Below are 17,176 nucleotides of genomic sequence, written 5' to 3'. Positions count from 1 at the left end.
TCAAAAAGTAAAAGTTCAATGAAGTTAGAAGTACAGATTTAGTAATAAAAAAGGATAAATAGTAATGTGAACTATGAGCAACTACCTGAGCTATTAAAATTAGTTAATTAATTAGGGGAGTAAGCAGTACTAGAGAATCCAAGGAATAAATAAACAAAACGGGCCAGAATCATTGTGTTTGTCTCTTTCTAATTTTAAGCATGATATGGCAAATATACAATTTTGCAATTATAATGAGAAGACAATTAGACAGTGCATCAATGTCACTGTGTCAATCCAACCTCATTTCTTCCCCTGACTATTTAACTGATTTCTTGTTTTAAATGACAGTAACAAGTTTGTGATCTTTTTACAGTTTTGTGACATTTGCCTTCACGTCACTCTCCAAAGCAAATTATGATGCAAGATCACTATATAATAATTTCAATTCTGTGTAGTTTGTTCATAGCCATTGATACATGACATGTCTTCAGAAATTCCAACAATGTCTTCTATCAAGAAGTATTTGGTTCTGTAATCTATACTGGTAACTAAAACACAGCATAGGAAGCTAAAAATACTACAAGTTTGTGTAAAGCACTTAAAACATGATGGCACTGCAAACAGTTTGGAAACAGAATTCAGAAGTAATTTAGTCATGAGGGAAATGCACCTAAAACATTAGTATGACACCTTTTTAATGTCTGTCTATCAAGTACTATACTTGATGGAGAACATTCCAATGCACAAAAACAAAATGGAGTACCTCTGGCTAGGCAACAGTATTGCAGCAATCACTTTTGGAAGCTGAAGTTAGTAACTTGAACAGAATATGCAACAAAGACAAAATTATTTTGCAGATGTATTAACTGAAAGGAAATATACAACATATGGAAAGTAATTATTCAGTGTTTATAAGGTTCTTCCTAAAGTGCTGCATCCTGGCTTAGATATTAAAAGACAGGAATTCTAGAATGAAAGTAAGAGAAACTGATATAATGCCTAGAAATGTTGAAATTTTTTTTTTATCTATATGTACTAATCTTCAAAAAAATTTAATATTAAAACAGATGTCACACACTACTACTCTGTAAGTAGATGGTCATCTGCAGCAGAGACAACTCCACCTAAATAATGTGAAAATCCTTCATCTCTGATCACATGTGCACTACAGCAAAGCCACTAAAGAGCCCGTATAAGCTCATTCTTCGGTGTTTTTAAGAACAATTCAACATCCATGTCACAGAAAGGTTCAAGATAAACAATCCTATCTCAAAGCAAAATAACAGACAAGAGGGATTTTTCTGAGAGCCTCTTCCAAGCCACTGCTTTTACAAGTAAATCACATTAACAGTATGAAAATGAGATGGTCTGAGATAAATTAGTATTTCAAAATGGCAGATCTGAATGACTGCTCTTAGGACTTACTTTAGCTCCAACACTGCAACTTCCAGTACTCCCAGTGCTGCCACTTACTACTCCTGTGAATCTTGCCTCTAACAATTCTTGTCTTCTTGGGTCCAGGCTATGAAGTTCATCCATTGCTCCTAAAAAAATACATATATAAATTCATTATATTTCCCAATATTTGCAGTGGAACATTTCACAAACAAGCCAAGCATACCACTGGCCTACGCAAACGAAGGATTTGTACCCTCAACTTGACAATGACACACCACCTGTTACCTAATAGCCAAAGCACTCAAGGAATTACAAAAATGTTGTGGCGAGTTCTGCATATCAGAATAGCTTTGTCAATTCTGGTTGAAAATGAGAACCTGTTAGAGGCATGGAAGAGACAGAGAGCCTGCAGTATGCAATACGCCAACCCGGCAATTATTTATAGATTAAAAACTAGCTGACAGGAACAAAGTGGTTTCCAGCATAAAACCTCCCAGTTCTGCAATATATCCTGCAGTGCTCTTGTTTTCTGTATTTTTTAAATGCTAGACTGTCAGTGTCAAAGATCAACAAGCAGGAATTACAGGAGGAAAAATGGAAAATCAGAAGGTAGGTTGCAATCCTCATCCCATGCACAGGAATGCAGTGTTACATGGAGGTCCAAAGGTCAGAGAAAAAAGGAGCAGGATCAGCAATGAAAAAGGAACCCGGAATAACAGAGATCCTTGCAGAGGTGATGGCTTCAACAGAGCCCTGTAAATGGAGTAAAGCAGTGCTGCTGGCATCTGCAGGGAAAGTAAGGTGGAAGGAAATGGAGGAACAAAAGGAGTTTCTGATGAGCTCAGCCTACATGAGTAAGCTGCAACATGATGTGCAGCTTCTTAATTTGTATTTAAATCACTTATGGCTGTTTAATGAGTCTGAAAGATGATGTAGACAAATAAGTCTTTTGTATTTACACAAACTGCATTCTGTGTTTTTTACCTTTTCATCTACTTGAACATTCAGTTTATCTTCAATTGGAAGTATTTCAGTTGCTTTATTTTAAATAAGATATTTCATGTTGAAGTCTTAATGCACTATTGTAATAGCAAATCCTTCAAGTACCACATAGTAAAATAGCCTCATTTTTTTCCAACTAAGACACAACAAGCTGGTGCTTTTCAGTCCCAAAGGACAACACAGCAGTTCACCAAAGAACAGTGCCATGAAAAAAAGTTTTTGAAACTTTGTTTTTGTGAAAATTAGTTTTCAAAGTTTAACTGCTGCTATAAACCTCAACCCATCACCTTAACATTCTAACAAATGCATCAATGTAGCTTCCCCCTTGCTATTAATAAGTCAAATGACACTTTCCTATGGGACTCTTGGGTATCTCAAAATCTTCCGCATCCAAGCCCTAGACAGACCTTTCTGACATTTTGGCCACTCCTGGGCATAGAGCTAACCCCTCTGGCAGGGAAAGCACTGCTTCTGCTGTTTGCCTAATTCCAGTTGCCCTTGCTCCTGTAGGAAGGCAGATGATAGAAGTGAGGTGTAGCAAGCTCCTTTACCAAGGGAACTGCTAACACACCTCCTCCAATGGAAGAAAATCACACCAAGACATAAACAGCTGGGAAGGAAACATTCAGGAAATGTTTGTGGCAGAATCTTTTGAAAAATCAAACTATGAGTGGCAGGTTGGAGACACCACATTTTGTTAGTACACCCAAGTGCAGTCTTACATAGAGCTGGAGACTCTTCTCCAGCAAGGCAGGGGAATGACACAGTTTGAAACTGCAGCTGCAATGCTACTACTGAACTTGCCTAGTAAAAAATTCTCAAATTTCTACATCCTTTGGATTGTAAACTCCCTGGGTTTAAAACTGTTTGTGTATATACATGCATGTTGAGTGCAGAACAATCAGGAATCCTCTTTAAACTCTTGCTCCCTAAACTGTGCTTGTGTACTGCTTTCAAGCATTTCTACAACCAATTGAACACTTATATGCATAAAAAATATTTCTGACATTAATGGACTGTGCAGTAAGGATATATTGTTTTTAATAGATATACGTTTTTAACAGATATCTTCCCCAGTATGTATGGATATAATCCATACCTTAATGGGAAAGTATTGCTCTGAAAAAGCGTAAGGAATTAATAACAACAGATTTGTCAGAAAAGTTTAAATTATTACTATTTTGCTTTATAACAATAGAAGTTTCTAAGTGTATGTCACTGAAAAAAAAGCGTTTTACTTTAGCAAAGTAAACCATTTAATGCAGCAGGTCTAGCAATATTTTGATTTATTAGCCTATTTGATAGTTACTGCCTGCAAAAGTTCAGTGATCACTTAAAATTACTGATGTAACTCCAGCAATTACAAAACCATGTGTACATTACAGAAATAGATACTACCATACCATTGTTTATTTTATGAAATGTGGGAGACCAATAATCACTGTGGATAGCTAAGGCTCATCTGAATTACCACAGGTCTCATGTGCTGTGTTTAGATACTAATGCACTAAAGAGATCACCACCCCTGGGTTAACTCACCAGTCAGAATGGTGATGTAGCACACAAAGGGACAACCCACAGCACAGATAAAATACAACACTTTCTTTTTCTGCTCAAATTTTGGAGCCTACACACACTAATGAATGCACTGCATTCTCTTCACTACTTCTGCTGAAGTGGTTTTTTGCTATTATGTTAGGGGGTTTATTTTGGTTTGGGTTTTGTTATTGTTAAATATTCAAAACCGAAAAGCAACACGCACTCTGCTATCTTTGTGATTTAAAGGACAAGACAGAAAAGCTGGACTCAAACCTTCTTTTCTCAGAGAGAAATCCCAGGAAGGATCCCAAGAACTGCCTTCCTCATTCATGTTGTAATTTAAATACACCATCCACTTCCAAACACACAGCTGTTTTATCAAGAACAAGCAGCTCTGTACCTTCAGTTCTCAGCACAAGTTACCTACTTTTAAAGATTTTTTAAATGGCAGTTTTAAAGGTACTGGCAATTTTAAAATGTGAGGGACAACTTTCACGTGAGGGACAATTCTTTTTTAAATTACAAAAATTACATATTAAATTTAAGTGACATATAACTTTTTTTAAGTATTAGACTTTATAAACTCTCCTGCTCACACAATGTCTTGCTATCAACAAGACTGACATAACTTACAGTCTTGAAAATATACCCAGACTTCTTATTTGAACTAATGTCCTACACCTTCCTACACCTGAAAGCCAATTCATTAACTCAAGGGAGATCCAAACACATTACACAAGTACTTACAGCATATTTACCATGATGCTGAAGGAAAGGTGGCATTGCTACCACCCACTGCCATTCCAATTTGTACTATCTTCCAAAGAAAACCTGAAGGGCCACCTGAAACTCATGGAAGAGTCCTAAAAAACTACATTCTTTATTTCTTGTAACCACTACAGATTCTGAATGCTTCTTCTGATAGGTTTTTTTTATGTTTTTTTTTTTTTTTTAAATTACCAACATTTTCCTATTTTATCAGACTGATAGACAGCCTTTTCTCTAAAAACTAATGTAATATATATGAAGTGGTCCAGCACAATATATATACAGATACCTTGTCCTGAAAAGGACGTTTTTAAAAGGAAGTTTTTTGGACAAAAACATCCAAATTCCTCTGAGAATTTCTTAGGCAATGGGGTATGTCAAAAGTCAAAGTTCTAAGTGAGAGAAGCAATCTGCAAGCTTTTTCATGGCATTTGATATAATCTATTACACAGCACTCTACCTTAGCAAAACAGATGTAAAGCTCCAGAGGATTCTCCATGGCAGTCAGAACACTTCAGGACCAGTGACCAAAAAACAGTGAAGTGCAACTACACTTGTATCCCAACCCAAGGCTCTACACCCCCAAATACATGAACACTGGCAAATGATCCACTTATTAAACCAAGTACTTGCTCAGGCCTCAATGAAATTGATACTTTAGGAGAAAAAGTTTAGCAGAGAGTTGCAGCTGCAATTATTCACCTTCTAAAACTGCAAATTTTGTGATACTGTTGTACCACAACCTCTATCTTGAACACTGGTAGACTACACAGAACAGCATTGCAGATCCAAACACAAAGGGTTGACAGATCAGACTATTTTTCTTTTCCACTAAATATGGAATCAAGCTCCACAACTCAGTATTTATCTTTGACTCTCTTATTACCCTGAATTGACTCTTATTATCTGGCCATCAATTACAGCTTTGAAATGAAGAAAGATCAACAGCTTCACACATTGTCAGCTTTCTACAATGAAGATAAAGTTCATTATGCAGAAGCCAAATTCTTCTTAGAACAACTCTCCAGATTAGATTGAGGCCCCCTTCTCCTGAATTCAAGGCCAGCACAAATCACCTTTCACTTAAGTGAAAGCCAAACTGGTTTGGTCTGGTTTCTTTAATGCATTTATATGCATATAGCTTTTAATGGCAGAGCAAAATACTTCAACACAGAGACCTATCTGTTGAATAGAAAAAGACAGTTTAACAATAGCCCAAATGTAAATTGAATTTCCTGATGTGCTCCTAGTAGGCACTCAGATTTTATGGTAACGCACACAGTATGAGAGTTCTCTGCAGTGTATTTTTAGCAAAACTTCACATTAATGTTGATAATATTGGTGCCATGTAGTCTTCCTCAATGGCAGTAGCATCCTTTAGAACAGTAATTCTAACTAATAGCCAGCTAAAAGGGCAAGGGGCAAAAAAGGAGGCAGAGAGGCAGCGTACACATTTTCAACAGCAGGAAAAGCAGCCTGGAAAGCAGGGGGATTTTTTTGCCCTTGCTCCCTTATCTGTTTTTTCATCAGGATTCCTTTAGAGATATCAAACCAGATTTTAAGTATAGTAACCACTCCAAGTATAGAAACCACTGTTTAACAGCACTGCAATGCAATCCTTGAAGTCCTTAAGTAACTGTTTCTTTCAATTTGGAATATCCTAAATATTGTTTTATCCCACCCACTATGTTGATGCTCCAATAATTTAACTTCATAACAATTGAGTATGATAGCTCTTGTCGTTCCAGAATACACATTTACCAACAAGCAGGTAGAAGAAAAGCTTTAAAATACCAAATGCAGAACAGACTACAGAAAATTACTAAACCCAGATTTTTAAACCCTTAAGCAGTCTCTTAAAAATGAGGCCACATAACTGCTTTTCTCCATTCACCAACATGAAGATACATATCTGCATCCACATGTATTTCAACTGAGCTCCTCTCTTGCTTCCTTTAGGGAAAAAAACCAACCCAGACCAAACCCAAAACCAACCCAATCAAACTATGCACTCAACTTCCTTCTTATTCCCTATCTTTCTGAAAGTCTGGGTTTTCCTTACTGAAGAACCAACTAGAAAGGACTTTTTTAATTTCCAGATAAATAGGTTAATGAAGCTAATAGTTCTGTCTCAAATAAAACAAACTATTTGGTAATAAACTATTCTGTAGTTAGGTAAACATTGATCCAGGTCTCTTCCATTGGAAGTGCCTTATAAAAGTCAATGGAGAATAAAGTGACCCAGGACAAGTTGTCAGTCAAGGAATAGAGGGAGCACTAAAATATGAGTTTGGTCAAGTGAAAAAGCAAGACAAACAACTAACATCAAACTGTATGGAATGAATGGAAATCTTGATTTCTAAGTCAGATAATAACACCTGTTCAATTTAAAATAGAACATTTGGGCAATGGGGTTGAGACACTGATAAAACAAAAAAACAAAGTAAAAAAATTGACCTGTGTGGCGAAACCATGTCTTGAATAGTCTCTCTTCCACTGTTTGGTTTTGGGAATCACAGATAACAGAACTGGAAACAGCCTTAAAAATTAGTAATGTGCTAAGAAATCAAGTTGAGATGTTAGTATAATGGCATAAAGCCAAGCAGTTTTAATTTCAGAAGAGTTTAATTTCAAGGTAACAGCAAAAATACAGCCCATTCTTAGCAGGAGCCGTTGAAGTACATCACCATCCAATGGCAATCACAATCCTGACGCCAAGAAGATCCCACTGAATTGAAATGAGCAGTCAGTAGGGCAGAAAGAAAGAGACAATCTCTGAGACTTAAAGCAAAGCAAAAAAACCAAAATCCCAGACCTATACTTATGTCCAGACAATCCAAAGCCTAGAGGACACTACTTACCAATGCCCCAGGGTTACAGCTCTTCCAAAATACTTAACAAACAGCCACAGATTATTCATGACAAAGTTTAACCTGGGAGTTTAGAAATGTTTAAAATTGACTTCCCAAGGAACAGGATTAACTTGTTTTACAGAAGACTATGTAGCTACTATAACCTCCAACCAACAGGTAACCTGAAAAAGTTCAAGGTACTACATTCAAGTTGAAAACCTTAGCGGTATCTGAAACTAACAGTGGCAGCAGATGAAACAGGAAAGGATAAAAATATATCCTGATGTTCAAGTGAAACTAGCCTTTTGAAAAGATCATAAAAGGTAAGAAAATCCTAATGACAGAGGAACATATCGAAGCTCAGGGTAAAGAAAAAACAGAAATCTGTTTAATTAATCAAGAGTCATTTTAAAGCACAGTAAAATGCAGTATTTCTCAGCACCTGAGAACACTGAGGCACATAACACAGCAGACACCCCCTAGCACTGCTAAGGTGCCTAGGTGAACTTAACAGGGTTTTCTTATTAATCTAAAGGAGACTGAGGGGTAAAAGGCAGATAATTAGCAGACAGATCAGGCTTTGGTCTACATAAAACCTGTGGGAGGGAAATAATCGAACTGCCAAAATTTTAGGCTAAAAAAAACACAACTGTGGAAAATCTAAAAGTATAAGAAAAAAACCCTTTCCTATGAACATAAAAAGATGGCAGTTTTTGACGAATATTATATATATTAAAATACTAAGAAGAGAATTTTTTCTGATATGGAAAAAATATCCCCAAACACAGTACAACTTTTAACCAATTTCCCATGGACTAAAAAGTTGACAAGGAAATGCATTTTGGATAGATTGCTGGGTTAATAAAAATTAATTCTTCTAGTGCCCAAAGAACAGGAAAATATTCCATGTCCCTTCTGTCCCCAAGATGCAGCAGTCTATTTCCTTTTGGAAATATTTTTAAATTTACAGTAGCTCTTGAACATTGTTTATTTCACTTTTCCCAACAGTTCAACAGTCTAGAAACTTGATCTAAAATAAAGAAAACTTTGGCTGCTGGATAGATAAGTGATTTTCTGCTAATCATTCTATAACAGAAATCAATTCTTTAACGTTAAAAAAAATTGTAACGATCTTAAGACTTCATGTCTGTGCTGCTACTTTTTTATTTCAATTTTGCGGCCAACAGCCTGGAAAAGAGAAGAGAGTCACTGAGAACTATGTTCCTGAGGGAACCCCTGCCAACACCTTGAAAAAAAGACTTATGAATAAAGCACTTGGGCCAGCTCCAGACCAGCTAGGAGACATTTGTGGGTAACAATTTAAGAATGTTTAATTCTCCCTGCCTTCAGCTAGGCGCTGTATTCTAGGGATCTCCTGAGGATTATGTGTCTCATCAGATGGCTGTAGGCAGCAGAGGCAGAGATGAATTTACAAGTTGCCTACCAGTGCTTTAATTTGGCCAAAGGCCAACAACATGTACTCATGTGAGTGGGTGTATGCCACAAGGAGGGTAGCTCAGGATGGCTCCTTGAGAGCACAGTGAGCAAGTGATTCAAACAACAGAGAGGTCAACAGATCCCCGGGGTCTGCTCTACTGTAAATGGGGCTAAACTGGCATGCAACCCTGTCCTAGGCAACACCTCACTTCTGACTAATCCCACTACCAATCCTACCCCCTGGAAGTAAAACTGAATTGCCTGAAAGACACACCTGGCTCAAGAGTAATGCTTGAATCAATAAAGAATTAATTTTCAGGAACTTCTGAGTGACAGTATTTCCCCTATGTATGCATACAAGAAACTACACTTTCCTTCAATTCCACAAACAACAACTGCACAGGTATAAATACAACCTGTTTGAGGTGCAGTGCAGTACCCAAGAAAGACAAACAGTAATGTAAGAGAAAGATCTGAAAAGGGAAAAAAAAGCCACAATTGACTGAGCACCTCTAAAAATTATATCTAAGCATAAAAAATGGTAAAACCTGTATGTCTATGACAGCTTTCAAGACTGAAATCTAAATTAACGATGCTGATGGTCTGAAAGCTACTTTTTTCACAATACTCAATGGTATGCTGTGTCTCATTTCAATTTTATTCATTATTCAGAAAATGAATCAACATTTAGTTTTATTTGGCATGTAAAACCATATAATAGGTCAGTTTTCAGCCATATTTTTCTTTCTGGCAGCTCTTCTTGAAGGAATTCTTCACCAATCAAACTTTTCTCATCTTGCCCCAGAAATTATGATGCCATTATTTTTGCAGGATGGGTTTTTTAATATTAGAGATAGGAATTGGCAAGTATTAACTAATTAATACAGAGAAAATAAGATACAGCACAGAACATTCAACATGTTATCTATCTATCCATTTCCCAGACTTTCAATAAAACTCCAGGTGCATTGTGTACAGGAAGCGTTAGCATAGCAAATACTGCTATGAGCAACAGAACCACGGCAAGGTCCTTCCTGAGTCTGTTGAATAATGCTTCATGTGATGAATGAAGGGACAAACAACAATTGAAAGAACACACAGTGTATTACTCCTTGTACTCAGCACTGGTGAGGCCACACCTTGAATACTGTGTTCAGTTCTAGACTTCTCACTTTAAAAAGGACATTGAGGTGCTGGAGCCTGTCAAATAAAGGGCTTGTGAAAGGTCTAGAAAACCTATGCTGTGGGGAACGGCTGAGTGAGTTGTTTAGTCTTGAGAAGGCTCCGGAGGGTCCCCATCATTCTCCAAAACTCCCTCAAGGAAGGCTGTAGTGAAGTGGGGGCCAGGCTCTTCCAGGCTCTTGCCTTCAGCAGGGAGACCCAAAGAAATGGCCTTAAGGTGAGACAGGGGAAATTCAGATTAAATATGAGAAATCTCTTTTTTACTTTTAGAGTGGTCAGGCACTGGAATAACTTGCCCAGGGAGGTCGTGGATTTACCAGGCCTGGAGATGGTTTAAGAGGTGTCTAGATCCGAGTGATATATATTGGTTTCAAAGATATTGCTAGGCTAATGGTCAGACTGGATGATCTTGAAGGTCTCTTCCAAGCTTGATGATTTTACATTTCTTTATTACTAATAGATCAAAAGCTGTTTGTCTGGAATTGCCACCCTTCAATGGCACTCAGGAGGCTACACTTTGAAGACTGGTATCACTGTATTCTCTCCTCTCCTTTGCACACCTTTACTGAATTCAATCAGAAGATCAGTTCACGGGCACTGTAACAGAAATACATGCTGTGCCCTACTGCAGAACAGTCCACTTGGAAGAATAATTCCCCACACCCAAAATCACTTTCCATGTCCAGTAATGCCTTTTAGGCTCTTATAAACAGTAGTGAGTTAGGCAAGATCAGAGTGTACTTCCTATGTCAAAACCCCAGTCTGCAATACCTTTCCCCATCATGAAAGCCCTCCTATATCAGTAAAACAGAAAAGCTGCTACAAAAAAACCCCACCACTTGAGAAAGTATCAACAGTGAATAATATTCCTTCTGGAAATGGCCTCATTTACACAGTTTATTCTGAACTCACACAATTAATAGTTTAAATAAAAAATTTGCCAGGTGATTACCAGGTATTTCAAATTGTTGGCTACAATACCACATATAGAACAAGCCTGACAAGTCAACACTCTGAACATACATAAACTACACAGGTGATATCCTGAACATGTTCATGACAAAGAATGGCATCCATTTCTTTGAAATTTGTTGCTATATCATCCCAAGTGTCACATTTACTTGCTTTTTTAAAAGGTCTGGATTCCTCACTTGCAGCTGTTCTCTATACTATTCTGAACTACTAAGAGCAAGTTCTGATTTGGCAGAAGGATTTTGGTGTTTTTTCAACAAGACCAACGTCCATCACTTAATAGCAAGCTGCCAGAGCCTGAATGCTACAAAGAAACAGAAAAAACCAGGTTTGTTAAGACAGTTCTCACCGACCATTTTGCACTCCATTGCTAAAGAAAGTGATAACAGAGGCCAGGTTTAGTTAACTCTCACTGTCTAAAATACTGCTCTAAGCATTTAGTCCATTTAGAACAAATATACAGATACTGAAAAACAAACGCATCTTCAAGAAAACTCAATTTTTAATGACAACATCTGATTTGAACATCTGCTACGGTGACGGAATAATCAGAGATACAAAGCTCTCTTTTAAAGTGCTTTTAATAAAGTTTTGTTCCAGACAACTGTCAGTTTTGGCAGCAACTGGATAGCCAGCTAACACATCCACCTCATGTTTCTTGTCATCTCTGACCACTATAGTCTGTGCATGCATGAACGTGATCCTAACCTCTCTAAAATCTCCCAAAAGGCCTTAAACAATCCTATTGAGGTTCCATGCAGCTTTTTCCTGGAAAGGGAATATTTACTACACAGTTACAAGGTCAAAAGCAGTAACTTTTCTTTCTTCAGAGCTAAAATAAATATTCTGGTTAAGAAAAAATGCCACTAAATACATTACTTTATGACTGTATGCTATGAAGTTAGAAGAAAAGTTAAAAAAAAAGATGATGACACTCCTTTGGGTTGCCTTTGTCAATCAAAGGTAAAGCAAGTCCTTGCTAGTGTCCTATGGAGCAGCAGAAATGCTGATGTATTATTACACTGTACTACTCCCACTACTATAAACAGATATGTAATGCACAGACAAGGTCATGCTTACAATCCCTCTATAAGGTAAGAAAAATCTATTTATATTTTTCAGAAAGCACCTATTGTCTTGGCCAAAGTTAACAAGACATCTGTGGCAGAACACTAGAAGACTGCCTGTCTACGTAGCAAACATCTGCCTAGAACACAACATTATGTCAAGAGAGATAAAACCTAACAGCCTGGGCTGCACATCTGCAGGTGACGTGCTCCTGCCTATCTCTACATCTCCCTCTTCATCTGTGTAGAGAAATGTGCAGCAATTACTCTTGCTTGCAGGCAACTCTGTAAAAGGTATCCAAACAGAAAGAGAGCAGCAGAATGTGCCCATTTCAGCTTCATTTGCTGCCAAAACCAGACGTTCCCTGTCCCCTTGGGGAAGAGGCAGCAAGCAGGGAGAAGCACACTGCAAGTTCATGGGTCACTTGTTGGTGATGCAGACTAACAGGTCACGAGATAACACCAGTTCTGTGACACTCTCCAACCATGCCACTCTGAAAAAAAGGCTCACTACATTCCATCCCTCCATTTACTTCTATGCTGAAAAGACTAAAAGCCAGGAGCAGTCCTGAAGAAGAAACATCTACCTAGAGAAATACTATAAAGTACAGCAAATTTTATTTGCAGTATTCAGTCATAAGGAGGCAAACCGAGAGCTCTAAACACTTGTGTCCACAAAATGGCAGTTCTGCAAGAATTTAAAATGGCACAGGCCTTTTGCACATATCAAAAACAAACAGTAGCTTCTGCTATCTGAAGGAGTGGAAAGGAAGCTAAAAGCAGAGGTCACCTATTGAGCAGGAACAGAGCAAGCAATGTCTCTTCCCATAGGGCTTTTGGTTCTCACCCTCCTCAGAAAAAGTAAACTATGAAGGAAGAAATACAAGATGCCGCAGCTTTTCCCCAAATAAGTTTTTTTTTTAAGTTACCCATGAAGCAGAGAGGCAGGCCAAAACCCCTCAACAATTTAATAGAATAAATTTATTTTTCTGAGTTACAATAACAGTCATTTAGTATCTGAAAGCTGCATTTGTGTCAAGAGAAGTGAATTTCAGTCGTTAATTCCCTGAACTTCCTAATCTCCTTACTTCTGTAGCTCCTACTGCCATTTCTACCCTCATGATCTTCAAAATCTCCCAAGTACAGACAGCCCACTGACCCTCGAGGCAAGTGCTCTGCTCCCTAGAGCACACAGGACAAGCTGCTGACTGCAGTACCTAACTCTTAATCTCTATTGCTTACATGGCAAGGAACATGTTCTAAATAAGAAACTAAAGAAAAGGCAAATTATAATTATTTCCAAGTATATTCATCTATTTCACTTATTACATTGTGATCATCTAGAACATCAGCCCCAATTTTAACATCCAACATGAAAAAAAGCTCATTACACCTCTAAGATTAAACTAGGACAGTAAATTCACCACTAATTGTAATTACAAGACACATGAAATATTTTGGCTTTTGCACTACAGCATTTTAAGGAAAAGGTATTAACCTCCAGCAACACCATTCATTTCCTCCTTTTTCAAAATACCTGTACGGCCCACACAGAATAGAAACCACAAAAAAAAAGAAAAAAAATTTAACATATTTAGACTGCAGAATCACAAGATTCAGCACAAACCACCAGAGAGCCCGTGCAACAGGGATCCTGTGCAGGATGCTGAACAGGCCATGCTACGTGAGACAGCTCACTGTGTTCTTTCTCTTGGAGGCACCCTGTCTAGGTGGTGCTCAGGGGAGCCAGCAACCAGCTTCTACTCCTTCAGGTTGAAACCAAACCTTGTTTGTTTTTTTTTTTAATTTACATCTTAAACAATCCAAGTTTCAATGAACGCAGGAAGAAACTCATTTCCTCAAAGTCCCTTGTAGGGAGGAGACCCTCAGAACATGGCTAGAGAAATTACACACACAGAGAGCTGATGTGTTAATGACTACACCTACATTTTTGTGGGACTTTGTAGTATTGGTTCCATTCTACAGGTAGTGGAAAAAAAAGGACTTACGTGAAGTGGCACATGAATCTGTAAAATATTAGGTTTAAGGCTATGAGGGGGGAGGGAATATTTCAAGCTTTTTACTCCTTACAGCACAGCTACAAAGCCTGTTGATACCAACAGTGTACACTGAATTCAGTTGCAACTTTGAGCGCTGAACATTTTTAAAAATTTAAAACCCACTCAGTTCACACACAAAGAAACATCCTATGTAATCATCTGTCAAAAATTCAGTTTTAGTTTTGCTCAGCATTATCACTAAAGAAATTTGCATTACAGCCATTTCTCCTATCCAAAGCTCATTGCCTAATTTTAAACCAGCTTTCTTTTCTGCTATACTATCACTTTCATTCAAGTTTTAGAAGAAAAAAAACAGAAGGGATTTTCATTCCTTTCAACACAGTCCCTTCCTAAGAAGTGCCCATCTTGCTGGCTAAGCGAACCTCGTGGAACACAGTCTGCAATCACATGAATAAAACTTCAAAAATGCAGTTAAAGCCCTAGGGGCAAACAGAAATTAGGAAAGAGCAGAGTTTTAAGTCTTTGATATCACAAATTGAGAATGAAAATAATATTTTCAGGTATATGTTCAAAACATACTTCAAGACACCAGTAAAAATACTGACCTGTAATTAACATCACCCACCATGCAGAAGCACCTGAACACTCACAGTACTACTGCCCTTTTATTCTCAAGGGATAAGGATGTTACACTGCCTTCTGTGGACCACTGTAGGCATAATTTTAGCAAAAGAAAGAGTGATACAACCTCTCCTCCCCATCTGACAGGAGATAAAGCAGGATTTCTCCTTCAAATAGCTCACACCAGAGGCAGGGGAGTGCCATGAATCCCTTGGACAGTTAAAGCAGGCTTTGTGGAGCCTACTTCCTGCAGCCAACTTAACAGAGACAGAACAGACCATGCTACTGGGAGGCAGCAGCACACCTTACCAACATCTGACAAACTGGGATGCCTTTTATCTGGCACACATTTAACAAAACTGATCCACTTTGGGGTAACTAAGCACCAGCTAACCACATGGAAAATGCTTTAAAACTGAATACATCTATCGATGGACTTAAGAGAGGACCCAGAACCAGACCAGGCTTACTTCCATCAGTAAGAAAACACAAACAGTCCAAATGAGACCACTGCCCTAGTTGGACACTGCCAAGGCCCTGCCAAGCCTGCAGGTGCATGGGGGTATCCGCCACATGCACCACACTCCCCAGCCAGACCGCTGCTTTGGCGAGCTGTCTCAGTGACAACTTCAGCACCATTCAAAGCAACTGAATAAAAACACACCAGTAAGGAGTTTCACCAGCAGCAGTTCACTGAAGAACAAACAGGCTGAGCTGGAAGCTGCCCTCCTCACCCTGCCTGTGCCAGCGGGCAGGGCCAACACACACCACATGCCCCCAGAGCTGGCAGCCAGGTCCCTTTCAGCTCCTGCACTGCCACAGTAAACATGAACATTATAAAGTCTAACCACGGGAATACTCCTAAATACAAATAGCAAAACAAATAACTGAGTACACGGAGCAGGTTTGGGTCTAACTGTTAAAATAAAATCAGTCTAGTCTCTAATGAAACCCTTTCCATCCCTAATAGATAGTCACGCTACCTATTTTGGCAGTTACCTGAAACACTGAGTCACTGCTTTCATCTACTGCTTTCACACAACAAAATGTTGTTCTGTGAGTACTACATACTAACAAGATTATTTACCAAATGAGAAAACTCCACTAAAAATGGCTTATTTTTCAGAAATAAGCTCTTCCACTCACTATCTTTGGAATGTTGATACAACGAACCAAATAAATTCCATGACTCAGTGGATGTAACAAAAAGCATTTGTAACAACCTGTCTTAACTTAAACCTGAAAAATCATGAGCAATTCCACTGAAGACTGAAAAACCACTAAAAACATCTGTTATTTCCCAAAAATTTCTCATCTAAACAATTACCCACAAGAACCTTAAAACTGGATTTCACCTTTTCTCAAGTGGTAACTGTGGTCAGTGAGAACTTTGATACCTCAGATACACAAGCATTCCTCTCCAGCCTTCCTAGACACAGGTGCCTGTGACTGGGAAATCCCAAGTGCACAAAGCATTTGCCCTTGCTGCCAGCACTAAGCAGGAGAGCTCCCACATGGAGATGTGCTGCAGGACAAGGGAGGAGACTCCTGGGCACATCCTTGGCTCACAGTCTCACTGAGCACATCCCCAGCTGAGCGTGTGAGACAGAATATCCATCCTGAACTAGGTAAAGTGTCTAAGAAAAGTGAAGAGTCTGTAGAGCTAAAGCTGAAGGAGAGGCCGCGTTCCAGAGACAGCAAGGAGACAGAGAAAGAAAAACAGAAAAACCACGAGGTCAATCTGCCCCCGACTTAAGAATTCCTTCGATAAAGAAGAATTAGTGCTAAATGTCATGTAGAATGAATATGTATGAACTTAATTTGAAACTGTATGCATATGCATTTGGAAGAGGGGATAAAAAGGAGACTCGGAGTCTCCAGGGGCACGCATGCCCTTTTGGGGAGTCTTGCGTCCAGCGCGCGTCGTAATAAAAGCATACCGAGCTTTACAACTTTTACAAGTTGTGAAGTTTCTTCTTTTCTCCGCAAAACATTTTGGCGAGCCAGGCAGGAGTTCTCTGTCCCCGCGGGGGCAGGGGAGATAGACGGACCTCCAAGGCGCGCCCCAGGATTTTTTCCTGGTGGGGCTCCGCTTGTCTCAACTTGCCACCTGCGAGGACAGACAACGACCCGCTGGCCTGCGGAGGAGAATACGGTATGTATGGGGCCCCAGGGGGGGGAGGAAGGAGAGAAAGAGAGTAAACCACCCAGAGACGGGTTCATGGGTTCAGCTGATAGAGCAGCTGTATTAGAGATGGGGTTCAGCTGATAGAGCAGCTGTATTAGAAACGGGGTTCAGCTGATAGAGCAGCTGTATTAGAGACGGGGTTCAGCT

At 38.9% G+C, this 17,176-nt stretch overlaps 2 protein-coding genes across 4 annotated transcripts in view; one reads left to right on the top strand and one right to left on the bottom strand.

Moving 5' to 3' along the window:
- TLK1 (tousled like kinase 1) overlaps positions 1–17,176 on the bottom strand; it is a 76,585-nt gene that overhangs the window by 40,841 nt on the left and 18,568 nt on the right. For all 3 annotated transcript variants that reach the window (XM_005484052.4, XM_074548508.1, XM_005484051.4), the window contains exon 2: positions 1,408–1,526. In XM_005484052.4, coding sequence (XP_005484109.1) covers positions 1,408–1,521 — 114 coding nt within the window. In that variant the 5' untranslated portion in view covers positions 1,522–1,526. The remainder of the gene's footprint in view (positions 1–1,407; positions 1,527–17,176) is intronic.
- The window catches only part of LOC141730464 (uncharacterized), a 39,444-nt gene continuing 23,688 nt past the window's right edge, over positions 1,421–17,176 (top strand). Inside the window, exon 1 of the mRNA XM_074548509.1 lies at positions 1,421–1,526. Within this exon, the coding sequence (XP_074404610.1) occupies positions 1,507–1,526 (20 nt within the window). The 5' untranslated portion in view covers positions 1,421–1,506. The remainder of the gene's footprint in view (positions 1,527–17,176) is intronic.

This window comes from Zonotrichia albicollis, chromosome 10 (assembly GCF_047830755.1).
Source record: "Zonotrichia albicollis isolate bZonAlb1 chromosome 10, bZonAlb1.hap1, whole genome shotgun sequence".
Classification (NCBI taxonomy): domain Eukaryota; kingdom Metazoa; phylum Chordata; class Aves; order Passeriformes; family Passerellidae; genus Zonotrichia; species Zonotrichia albicollis.
Note: the sequence above shows the minus strand (reverse complement) of the source record. Positions and strands in the feature narration are given on the sequence as shown.